Source organism: Chiroxiphia lanceolata, chromosome 5 (assembly GCF_009829145.1).
Source record: "Chiroxiphia lanceolata isolate bChiLan1 chromosome 5, bChiLan1.pri, whole genome shotgun sequence".
NCBI classification, from domain to species: domain Eukaryota; kingdom Metazoa; phylum Chordata; class Aves; order Passeriformes; family Pipridae; genus Chiroxiphia; species Chiroxiphia lanceolata.
The window spans coordinates 66,196,812-66,209,639 of record NC_045641.1 but is presented as its reverse complement, the minus strand read 5'-3'; the positions used below and the strand labels follow the sequence as shown (position 1 = coordinate 66,209,639).

At 39.5% G+C, this 12,828-nt stretch overlaps 1 protein-coding gene across 1 annotated transcript in view; it reads left to right on the top strand.

The window, feature by feature from the left end:
• Positions 1-12,828, top strand: part of PIK3C2G (phosphatidylinositol-4-phosphate 3-kinase catalytic subunit type 2 gamma) — a 197,099-nt gene that overhangs the window by 36,328 nt on the left and 147,943 nt on the right. Inside the window, 1 exon segment of the mRNA XM_032689057.1 lies at positions 6,573-6,600. Coding sequence (XP_032544948.1) covers positions 6,573-6,600 — 28 coding nt within the window.

Genomic DNA, 12,828 nt, shown 5'->3' with positions numbered 1-12,828 from the left:
TTGTGATTTCGAAGTGTTAGATTTTTATATTTTAGCATAGGTTTTTAACAAAAATAAAAAAATAGCCCAGCTTGTTTTTCTGTAAATGTCACCTGAATTTTAAGGTTATTTTCAGATTGAAATGTTTCTGCTGTTTATGCAGAAAAGGATCAGCATCACACAGTCCTGATTTTAGCTGAAATACTCTTAAAACACAGAATTGGGTTTTTCAGGAGTTTTTGGAACTTTCCCATTTGTTCCAGTTTGTGAACTGGGACTTCGGAGGGCAGTACCTGTTCTCAGTTTCTTCATCATCAGCTGCTTTGGTACAACCTCAGACAAGTCACTATGACCTGATTTACACAAGTTCTGAGCACCCAAAAATTCTTCTGAAGTCAGCATCTTGAAGATGCAGGTGCTCAGCAAATTTGAAAATCAAGCCATTAATCACTTGGATTTAGTCTGGTATAGTCATAAGTCATGCTAATTCTTTCAAACTGTAATGAAATTCCCTCTTCACGCTTTTTAAAAAAAGATTAAGAAGTTACCAAGAAATTTTCTTCTTTCCATATGTGATCTTTTGTCATTCTTTCTCATGGCAAATGTTGTTTAGAAAAACATGCCAAACTGGGTGAGATGTTTGTGTTCAGAATGTTACCTCCTTACCAAACTTTTATTCTTTCTCCTTAGTATTTGTTGGTTTTGATTTTGGTTTTTTTTCTCATGCCTTGTGATATGTGTAAGAACACCTATGACAGGGAAGTAAACAACGGGATAATTAGTATTAACTGAATTAATTAGTTAGCGTTAATTAGAAACACATCTAGCTAAATAAGTGGAACTTAATTATGCCTGATATGCTGTGAGACTGGGAAAAGTTAGTGTAGTTCTTTTCATAGCATTCCTTGTGTCATAGGACTGATACATATCAATTCTGTACTGTCATCTATATACATTTACTCTTAGCAGGTTCAAACCCTCCAACAGTCACGATCATACAGAGGCAAACTTCTTCCTGAGAGCTGAAAAGACTTCCCAAAGAGCAAAAAGTATATTAGTTGAAAAGGCTCCAGTGATGTTCAGAAAACCTCTTTTCTTAAATCTCTGCATTTTTAGCCTCTGTTTATTCCTCTGAGATGGGGCCAGGGGGAGGGAACAGCTTCCAACTTAAAGTACAGGACCCAAGCAAATAGTCTCTAGAACACCAGTGTAGCTCTCTGCAGGTCTGGGTTGTAAGTCAATTGTAAGTAAATCCCTGCACTATGTTTCTGGAGCAGAGGACACAGGTTCCACAGAGCTGATGCTGCATGTCCCTGGGCAGAACCAGCTGAGGCTGTTGGTTATATGGTGTTGGTGCTGTCTCTCTGAAGGTTGGCAAGTGTTCTGAAGGACCAAGCTGCAAGAAACAACATAGCTTTAGGGTTTTTGTTTGTTGCTCAGACCTGACCAGCTGATTCACTTAAACCTCTTCTCTTGCTTCCTTTCTAGGTCATGACTCACTGTAAGTCTTGTTTCTATAGCATTCTAAATATTTTCATGTCTGCTTCAGCATTCAATTATTAGAAGTCGCTGTTGGGGATAAATTCCTGCATAAATGGGTCTGCACAGCACACATCTTATGTGGCATGTTGTGGAATTAAATGGAAATAAGTATATCTCCACTTAAAGAAAGTTTTTCCTGTATTTAAGAGGGCAAATACAGTGGAGAAAGAGATAAAAGAAGTAACAAGGGATTCATGTGGTCTGCTTTTCAGTTAAACTCCAGACTGTCCTGAGAAGCATCAGGATGGATCAGCATCTTCTCCTTAAGAAAAGTATTTTGCCAACACAGAATCTTTCTTAAGAGATAGATAAAGAGCTGGGTCCAGTTAAAATATAGAAAGGACAGTAATAGAACTTCCCTGTAGAAAGAAGAGAGCAGAAGAACTGTATTGGGACTAATTTGCTAAAAGATTGATTTATTTTTTTTTTTTATTTTTCTTTTAGGTAAGAAAAATTTAGTGCATTTTCTCTTTGAGTGTTCGGGTCAGCTCTGTGAACTCAACGTGTAAACTGCCTCCTATGACTGGCTTATATTTACTGTGTATCCCTGAGTCCATTTTCAGCCCCATCCTCTCTGAATTTGAGCAGAGAAATAGATACAGTGCTCAAAGAGCCAAATCAGTTCCTATTGGTGTGGCTTGTGCTGAACAGTCAGAAAACCCCACGTCATGTCATGCAGAATAAGATAATGGGGTAAAAAACAAAGAGTACAGGTCACCTTTTTCAAGTGTAAGGTTTCTGTTGATGTTCGTGTTTGCTTCTGATTGTCTTCAGAATGAGTGTTATTGAGAATTATTTTAGAGATGAAGTGATTGCTACTAGGCAAATAATTGAATTATGAGCTTATCTATCCTGTTATAAAAACAAACAAAGAAAACCCACTGCTCTGTGTTCCTCTTTTGCTGTTGCTCATTCTCCAGCGTGTGTCAAATTTCCAACTCCACTGTATAGACAGTCTCCAATATATACAGGTTCTGCTGAACCAACTTCACGTACTTCCCTGCACAGAGGGGGTAATACACTTTCCTTTTTCTGTTTCCCCTACTTAGGTTGTAAGCCCTTCAGAGCAAGGAACAGCTCTCCTTATCTATTTGTACAGTCTCCAGCACAGCAGAGTGCTGGTCCTGGCTGTGATCTCCAGAGGCTAAAAATGATAAGTGGTGGTGGTGGTGATGATAATGATGCTGTTTGTTTCTCTGTAATGAGCAAAGTCATACTGTTCCTGAATACCCTCTTCTGAATGTTAAAAATATTGTGTCCTGATTGAATAGTCTTAAAATATTTTTCTGTCCTAATATTCAGTAAGAAGCTGCTCCGTGTTTCTCTTGAAGACTCCTGACTGGACTGTTACTCATTTTTTAGAGTTTTTAAGTTATTGAGGTTTTGTTCCCTTAACATTGCCTTTCAGGCTTGGTTAGCTGAACTGGTTGTCTCTCCCTTAAAGCCTTCCTGTAAAAGCTACCTGTGACCTTTCCTGACACTCTGCTCCCTCTTACTCCTTCTTTGCAGAACCAGACTTGACTAACAACTGGCTTCAAACAAGTGAAGGGGGATAAAAAAAAAAAGAGTCCAACTATTCCTGCACAGCAAATGCTGTTGCTGCTGCTTGCCTTTTCCTCCTTTGAGAAATAGTTGCTAGGACAGTCGATTAGACTGCAGCAATCTAGAAAATGTTCAGGTTTGAGTCTATACAGAACTTCATCTTTCTCAGCAACTGAACTGTAAATGTCATGAAAGCAGTAAAGTATGTTTCTGCATGTTTTGTAACCTGAACACCTCCATTTTATGAAAATAAAGGTTACACATTATATGCAACTATCTCATGTATAGAATAGAACGTAAGCATAACAAATCAGATTGTATCTATATTTATCAATATTTATCCAAAGACAATGGACCAGCTTTCCTGCCTGTAGCAACATATGCGGTCAAAATTAGTACTTAATTAGTTGTTTGGAGTACGACTTCTCCAAACCTCTTTTTGAGTTAAACTCATATTGAATTGTAGGGTCAATTTATGTGAATATGGGCACTGACAAAATTATTAAATATTGCAATATCAGTGTATCTTGACAGATTGCTTGAATTGTTTCTATTATGTCCATCAGCATAGTACCAAAAGGGTTTTTTAGGTAGAAGAGAGGCTTTTTTTCAGACAAGCAGATAACTTGCACCACAAGTTTAGTGACATTTTTGAGGTTACCTGTTACATCTCAAGTGCTGCAGCATTACACATCAGGTAAAGGAGAAATGCCAAAAAAAAAAATTCTAATTGCTTTTTCACCATGGTTTCCTGATGCTTTAGTGTAATGTATGGTGTGGTTTTCCGTGGAATACTTTTTAACACATCCATTTGGCACATGTGCACATAATGCCTCAGGGAAACCACTGCTTAGTTCTTCCAGTGTAAATTATGTAGGGTGCCAGTATATATATGTTTATACGAATCTGTACATGTGTGCTTGTGTACTTGGAAAGAAATTTCAATGTACTTCTATTTAATTCTGGTTTTATGAAAAAAAAAAAAAAGAAAAACTTACTTTCAGTCTTCTATGTTTAATTAAATTGTACTTATTACCTCCTTACTGCCTCCTCACTGCCAGTGCTGTGCATTTCTGTACCATGGTTAAGGGATTATGAAAGCAACTGGCACCAGTGATAGTTTTTTCTTAGCTGATTGCATCTCTTTATAAATGTGATTCATTTAGTCTCTAACCAGCCTAACCTGGGATTTTAAAATCTGTTCAGGGGAGACTCTGGGCCTGATGCACAATTAAAGTTTTTCTTCTGTCTTTCTTTTTTTTTTTTCCCCTTCCTTTCTTACAGCAGCTCACAAAAAGTCCTAGGAGATCAAATCCTGCCAGAACAAGCGCTAATCCACTATATATTAAACAGGCTACACTATGTTGAAATTACAAGTACTGTGCCAAAATGTTGTTTACTTTCCAAAATTTGAGAGAATTGAACAAAGGTCTCTGTTCCCATTTGTCTCACTGCATTATAAAGATTGTGAAAACGTAATTCTCAGCCTGGATGTCGCTTTTCTCCCCTCAAGTAAGCATTTGACTTCTTCTGTTCATATTTACCAGACAAATGCTTGCAGCTCCAAGCTGGGTGCTAGAGGGAGAACGTGCATCCAGCATTGTATTTCTTATGCCACCTCTGCATGCGTTGTAGTTTTTAAGAATCATCATGCTGAATACATATGTACTAACATGAAGCATTCTCAACCCACTGCAAAGAGATTAATGACTGTAGAGGACAGTAAACCTTTCAGGGACATGGGTTCAAACAGCACGAGCCATGAGCAATGCTGAAACATAGAAATAACTTTCTAGTCTCTCTGGTCAAGATCTGCGACTACTGTAACTTATTTCTGTGTCACTTTGGTAGATGCAGGTCTGATCACAGAATATCCTGAGTTGGAAGGGATCCATAAGGATCACTGAGTCCGACTCTTGGCCCTGCACAGGACCCTCCCCAAGAGTCACACCATGTACCTGACAGTGTTGTTCAAACATTTCTTGAACTCTGTCAGGCTCGGTGCTGTGACCACTTCTCTAGGGAGCCTGTTCGAGTGCCCAACCACCCTCTAGGTGAAAAACCTTTTTCTAATACCCAACCTAAACCTCCCCTGAAACAACTTCAGGCCATTCCCTTGGGTCCTGTCACTGGTCACAACAGAGAAGTGTCTTCCCCTCACGAGGAAGTTGTACCTGCAATGAGGTCTCCCCTCAGTCTCCTCCAGGTTGAACAGACCAAGTGACCTCAGCCGCTCCTCATATGGCTTCCCCTCAAGGCCCTTCACCATCTTTATAGCCCTCCTTTGGACTTCCTGGTAACTTTATATCATTATTATATGGTGGCACCCAAAACTGCCATAATATGCAAGGTGAGGCTGCCCCAGTGCAGAGCTGAGCGGGACAATCCCCTCCCTTGACCTGCTGGCGATTCTTTGCCTGATGCCCCCCAGGACATGGTTGGCCCTCCTGGCTGCCAGAGCACTGCTGACTCATGTCTGAGCCAGGTGAAGACGGGGCAGACTGAGCAGCTGGTGCTCAGGCAGGGGAAGGTGTGCCCACACTTGCCTTTGGGCCAAGGCTGGGTCCCACCTGTGGCCCCAGGGCTGATGGTGCTGCCAGGAGATGCAGAACTACCTGTTATGACAGTTTTTCCTCTGTGGACAGGGAGGCACAAGCAGTGTCACAGTATTTAATTCTGCCCAGAGCAAGGTCTGATGGATGACAGTTATTGTGCCTGGGGATTTAATAAAGCAGCATTAAAAAAAACCAAACAACAAAAAGTTTAATTAGGCTGGTCAGTTCAGTCTAAATAACTGGCCTGACCTTTCAGCAGATATAAGCACACAGAAGTTCCTACTGACAGCAGTGGGATATGAGAGGTGGGAATCTAGATTTTACCTTAATGTTAGGGATCAAGAGCTGTGTTTAGACACCAAGGACCTAAACACCCTCTAAATCCCCACACCTAGTATTTCCTGTTGGCTGCCTTTGGCTAGCTGCCTGCTCAAAGGCCACTGAAGAGCATAGCTGTTTTTGCTAATTTGTCACAGGAATGTAGGTGAAATGAAGGACACTTGAGTGGAGACTTGTTGCTCCTCAGCTTTGAAAGGATGCTGAGGCTCTGCTCACTCAGCATGGTTTGGGTTTCATGTCTGAATGTGTAAGGCAGGCAAGGGGATGGAGAGGGAATTCTCACCTCTGTTATACCAACACAGAGGCTGAGAATGTGTATGTGCCTCTAATGTTGATAAATGCTTCTTTTTATCTTGACATACCCAAATGCTGTCAGCAATCAGGTCCTGAGTGACTTGTCTGAGGTGGTAGAGGAAGCAGGTGGAAGAGCTGGAGAAAGGAGGTCCTGGTACTGTGAATCCCAGTTATGTCTTCTGTCATTGTAACAATAAAATATGTCCTTCCCCATTTTCACCTTATTTTCCACAAGTACTACTCCTATAACCATTATAACTGCTACCTGGTCTTTTCTGAAGTAACTGATTACTTCTTTCCCCTCTGGTTTTGTCTTTATAGGATTCACTTCAAAGTGTGGAAACACCCAGCAAAGGTAAAGTGTTATTTTTAAAATATGTTGATTCAAGGTATATCATCAGAAAACACATTTTGCTATTTGTTTGTATTACTGAACTGGTAGAGTTGGCATATTGCTGACATTTACATATTTAGTCTTATTAGAAAGTAATTATGACAAGTTAAAAGTGTAAGTAAAAGAGCATTTCCAAAAGCTAATCTGGAGACTCAAATATGGAGAATGAATAGTAGAGTGAAAGAACTGATTACATTAAGTGGTGGTCATGGCAGTTGTCTTTAATTCCAGCTTTTCATATGGAGAAAAGGAAAAATAATGAACTTTGTGGAAGCCTAAAAAATTACTTTTCTGTATGACTTTTCCAGTTGGCTCCAATAACTTTCATTCTCTCTCCTTAAGCTTTAGTTCTTTGTGATCTTTTGTTGTACAAATAGTGTTTTGTCTAATGACAGACTGTCATAAAAAGAGTAGGTTAAATAACAGTAATGGACAAAATCATAGGCCCTTCCTTATTTAATTCCTCAGTTAAAAATATCTTAGACTCACTGGCTGATGCCCAGCACTGTTGGCATTACTGTGAAGCACCTCACAGACCAAGGGATGAGCAGGAGTCTGTTCTGCCATGGGTTGGATTCCAGGAGGGCTCACCCACATCAGGGCTACTGCCACACTGGGTCCTGCTCTGCCCCTCATGCAGCTGGGAGTGTTACAAGGGTGCTGTCAGAGGTCCCTCCAGCTGAGCACTGGGGTGGGCTGGGATGTGCTCAGCAACTTTGATCTCTCTCCATTTTGTTTGAGGAAAAAAAAGTGGCCTCTGAAATGCCCTTTTTCCCTCTTTCCTCTCTGTGCTTTTCTCTGACTGCAGGGTGCTCGGAGAGGCAAAAAGGTGAACCAGCCACAAAGGCTGCAGCAGCTTTTCAAACCACGGAGGTGGTTCAAATGCAGGTTTTCAAATGCCAGGCTTGTTGTTTCAGCATTATTCAACTTCATGAACAGCAAAAAAAGAAACAGCAATTACATTTGTAAGCTGCCAGGAAAAGCTAAGCAGCTGGAGGGCCAGGAGAGTGGGGGGGAGAACATGCAGGTGCAGAAGGGAGAAGGCAAATACAGTTTGTAGGATACTTCTCCCTTGGATATGGTCCTTTATCCTGTGCATTTTTTTAATGCTCTTGATGGCAACTAATTGCTGCTGCTGAAAGAATGAATAGTTACTAATCAATATCTACCTTAGAAACATCCTCTGCACACTGTTCAGAAAACCTGATTGGAAAGGATCTAAAACATTCCTCTACTGAAAGATATTTCCCAATTTGGATTCCATTGAATCAGCAGCTTCCTCAAGAAAATCTGATTCACTGAATAACAGTAAAGGATTCAGTGTTTATTCCTTCTCTGTACATATTTATTTGTGTCAGGAAACCTTCAACTGTGAAGTGTTATGCTTCTGTTTGTTCTTGGCACACCCTAATTTCAAAACAATTGCAGAATCCTTTTGGTGGTGTAATATTAGAAAGTACAACTCACTGATTGCAAGCCAGAACTTGCCAGGCCATTACTCATTCCATAGAGGTCTATATTCAAAGTTGTCCAAGGTAACCAAATTTCCAATTGCCCTCTTACATGCACTGATATATATTTAATGTATGTTTTGACATGCTAGATGCCCTGCATCTGCACTTATCTAATAAATTTCTAAAAGTCAGCAAAATATTTAAGGTTAGGCTAATGAGCTAACATATCAAAGCTGGTGTTAAGATAGTGTCTGAGAAAAACAAAGTGTAAGTGCAATGACCAAAAATGATCCGCTGGAACGTAGGCCTGACCTTCAAGAAGTTGGTAAAACCAAATTACACGTCTTTTGTTTTGAGGATGACAAGCTCTCTTTAGTCCCTTTCTGCTCAGTGCTCCCTTTCATGATAATGCCATGAGGCCTCCCATCCATTGATCTAGGAACACTGAACCTGAGAGGAATCCAGACGATATTTTCACCTGCTGAAGCTAGAAGTAAAAATTTAATAGGTGGTGAGTTGTGTATTCCTGCTGAAATCACCTTTGTGTTTCCTTTTCCACCTCATTTGTGTCCCACCCTTTTTTTTACTTTATTAGGCTTAGCAGTCTAGGATTGCAGCCATGCAAAAATCTGCAAGCCTCTGACCCAAAATTAAAGGAAAATCACAGCCTTAGCTCAGTGCTGGTAAATCTTTCCAGATCTCTGGGAAACTTAAATCCAAGTGCTTGGCTTTCTCGAGCAGCACAGTTGCAGATGAAGTCAGCGTTGACAGCCAAGGAGACAGACTGCATTTCCCATTTGTACTGTTCTTTTCTGTCTCTTCTATGTATTCGTGTTTATCTTGAAAAAAACAGGGTCAAATTTGAACAGCAAGAGCAACTATCAGTTAGTCCAACTAACAATATCCTTTACCTTCCCTCGTTTTTCCCCAAGTGGTAGTTATTACCCTGAATATCATAAAAGCGTTTTGATTTCCTTCGTTATATCTTCTCCCTACCACAAAAGAAGAAAAGATAGAGGATACTATTAAAATTAAAACTTCACTTAATAATTTGTTTAGAAACTGCTTTAATCTTTCCCTTTAATAAAAAATTTTCAGAGGTTTATTATTAGTCATTCACCATGGACTAACCAAGTCAAAGACTATATTCAGCATATGTAGCCTTGATTTAGTGTTGCAATAACTGCCTCTATTAAGAGTTATCTCTGTAGAACAATTTATTCCATTGCTGTGAATAAAGCAGTACTTATCCATGTTATGCCTAAGTCTGGATCATGTTCTTCTTCCTCTGTGTGAAGTCCTTAGAAAATTATATTGCTTTAGTGCTTAAAATATTTTTTTGTTTCTTCTTAGATGTAAGGAACTATAGGCATTTCTAGACATTAGGACCTTTTGCAGCATCAAGTGTTCACAGAAAATAAAGACTAAAATTACTTAAGTTAATAGATATTTAGCACTGGAGTTTGTTGCAGTCCAGAGTATGAAAAGTCAGCAGACTGGTACAAAACTGAGTCTGTGCGTGTTCCTCAAAAGCTGATGAATGAATGTTTATTCAGTGTCTACAGCCTTGCTACTTCAGGCAGGGATTTCAGCAGATCAGACATAATAAGCAGCTTTTGGAATTTGATCAGTAGTTCTTTGGGACCCGTCCAGAAAGTCTAGTACGCATCAAGAACAACAGTCTTTTCCAGCTGAATTGCTGCAGTCACTATCTCTTCAAATAAATGCAAAAATGTATTGTTAACAATGAAATCAGCATTATATTTGAAGAGTGTAAAGGTTCTCTAACTGTGCATGGGATTTGATAGTTGCTTCTAGACCCAGTCATAAAAATATTCACAACAGAAAGTTGTAAAAAATAGAAAGAGGAAGAAAGGGGAAAAATGAAAGTTTTTTATAAGGTTTTCCTTAAAGTTGAAAACTCCACTTCCTTCCTTTCTTGTCACAAACCCATTATATTTTTGTTTTGGAAATAACACTTTTTGTTTTGCAATATGGAGGAATGTCAAGGGCTTTTTATTGATTACATTTCATCTCTGTAAGTGTCACTTCTGCATTGTTTTCAAATCAGAGCATGGCTCTTCACCTTTAAGTTGTTGCTGTGTTACATTCTGGTATGTTGGTCTTAAAGCCAGAGGCTTTTTAATCAAGACCAATTTTGAAATAATTGCAACCCTCCAGTTCTTCAAAAAAATTAGGCAGAAGTTACCAAGGCCTTATAAAGCATATAGGAGCAGAGACATTTTTGATAATAGGACAGCAGATTTTTAAGTTGCTTTCAAGGGATAATCCATAGGACTCTTGAACTAGTAGGAAGAAACAATATGGTAAATATTGGTGTTTGGAAGTTGCATCGTATCACTATTTGCATTACAGACTTTTCAGGTTTTTCCTCTTTCTTATTACAGTGATCTAGTTAATGCTGCTTAGCACTTTATTGAAATGTTAGGGGGTCTTTTCCTATTGTTTTTTTTTGTTTGTTTTTATGGGGGGTTGGAGGGGTTTGTGTGTGTGTGACATAAACTGTATTCAAGATTTTTCTCCTTTTTTTTCTCTCTGAAAATAAGTTGGAAAGAAAAATATAAAACTCCATTTCTCAGAAATATTTTTAATGTGTCAAAAAGGTCTTAAGCCTTCATTCCAAATTCTGTTCAACTAGATATTTGTCGTGTTTTCACCAGACAAAACATGTAGAGAGTCAGAGAAGGTGTTTAAATGTATTGAATTGACATCATCTGCTGGTGCAGTAACAGCAAAGTACCTGCTCCATGGGAAGGTCTGGCACTAAAATGTGAATTATAATACTGGACTGAAAAGAAGAAAATAAGTGGTTTTCTGTAAGGAGTACACCAGTTCCTTACTAAATCCTGAAGGCACCTGCAGGTATATTCATTAATACTTTCAGGGATGGTGCAGATTGTTCTGCTTCTGACCAAGGGTGAAATTTATTCCTTCAGACTTCATGTACAAGGAGCGTGTCAGAAATAAGCATATCTGGCAGCTGTGGTTAAAGTTCACTTCCCTCGTTCTCATCTCATTTCTGCAAGTCTGATTTCTTCTCACCTTCAGTGAGAAGGTGATGGCAAATAATTTCACAGCAGAAGTAAATTACGAGGTTTGAGTTGTGAGATTATTAATCTTGGTCACAGTTCACTTTGCAATGTGGTCTGTTCATTGTCTCCTCCCTACTGGCTATGACTGGGACATCTTTCTAGAAAATAAGCTCTGATGCAGCTGCAACGGTGAATCTGCTGTAGGAAGTCCATAGCCTGTGCTATGTAAATCAGTGAAACAGTCTTTTCTCATCTGAGATTTATTAATCATAAAAGTCATCAAACCCAGTAAAGTTCTCTGGCTTCAGGAACGAGCGATATAATTTCAGTTTACCAAATCCTATTCAGCAGCTCATAAAAATGCAGTGGAAAAATGCTGACCAAGTTTTATGAGTAATGGGCATTTACAGACTACCCAAGATGTTTGTCTCTAATTCAATTAGTTGCTACTGGTCTTAATGAGTGAAGAATGGGGTTTGAAAAAGGGTTGGCTCAGGCACAGAAACCATAGAGTTTTTTAAAACTGAGACTACTAAGAGTGAGAAAATGAATGTTGAAAAAAAATCCTGGAGGTGCAAACTGGGTTGTACTTGGACATTTGCTTACACCTGAGGGCTTCTCTTCCTGAGATTATCTTCATTCTGTATCTCCTAGTAATTAGATGAATAATGCTGAAATTCATTTGATTCCCTTGGCTGGCAGCTGAACTGATTGCTCCTTATTTCTCCATTACTGTCTTCACCCCTTCCATGCCATTATAGCAAGAGGCAGCCTGTAGTGCCCATCTCAGGCCCTGTTTCCAGACTGACTCCATTTCTGCAGTCAGGCACAGACCCAGCAAGCCCTCGAGTGAAAGATGGAAATTTGAGAGAGAGAGAGAGAGAGAGAGAGAGAGGAAAAGGAATAACATTTCCCAGCTCCCCTTAGAGGGAGTCTCATGGACATTGTCTACAGCTAAGTGAAAACTTTTAACCTTGCCCCATCTCCCCACATAGTCATACAGTGGGCAGTTCTCTGACACCCAGAAGACTTTTTGCACCTCATCACTGACAGATAGAAGCATGTTATAATAATTATGGCAAAAATTCCCCGCTCAATTTTGGTGGGTTTTCTTTGGTTTGGTTGAGTTTTCTGTTTGCTTGTCTGGTTTTTACATATCTGACATTCTGCTTGTTAACAGGTAAATCATAAGAATAGTTTTTCTGCAAACATGGTCAATGGTCAAGGTAGCTTGGATATAGTGATAGGCACCTTGCATCTTACACAATTCCTTGCCTGGCATGTGTAAATTTTCTGTTATAGAAAATACTCACCCTGTTGTGTATGTTTCTCCTGACTTTCCTCTTTTGGGAATCCTTTGTCTAAGGAGTATTCCCTTCTTTCTTTGGCTTAGCTGAGATATAACACATTTCCTCTTGTTCTGGAGACAGAATTTGAAACGTTGCCTTAAATCCTATGTATAAAAACAACCTGTTATAAAAACAGTCTGTTTCCACAGATTCTGAGCTATGTTTTACCCTCTTCTGGAGAAAACGCTGGGAAGGTTCCACTCAGCAATCATTGACTGCAGCAGGCCAATTGGCATAAATAAGGATTTTGCTGTCACACTGTATCTACCTATCAGCCACTTTGAACAGCTTGGAGACGGGGAATCTCCCAAGTAGCTGTTTGCTCTA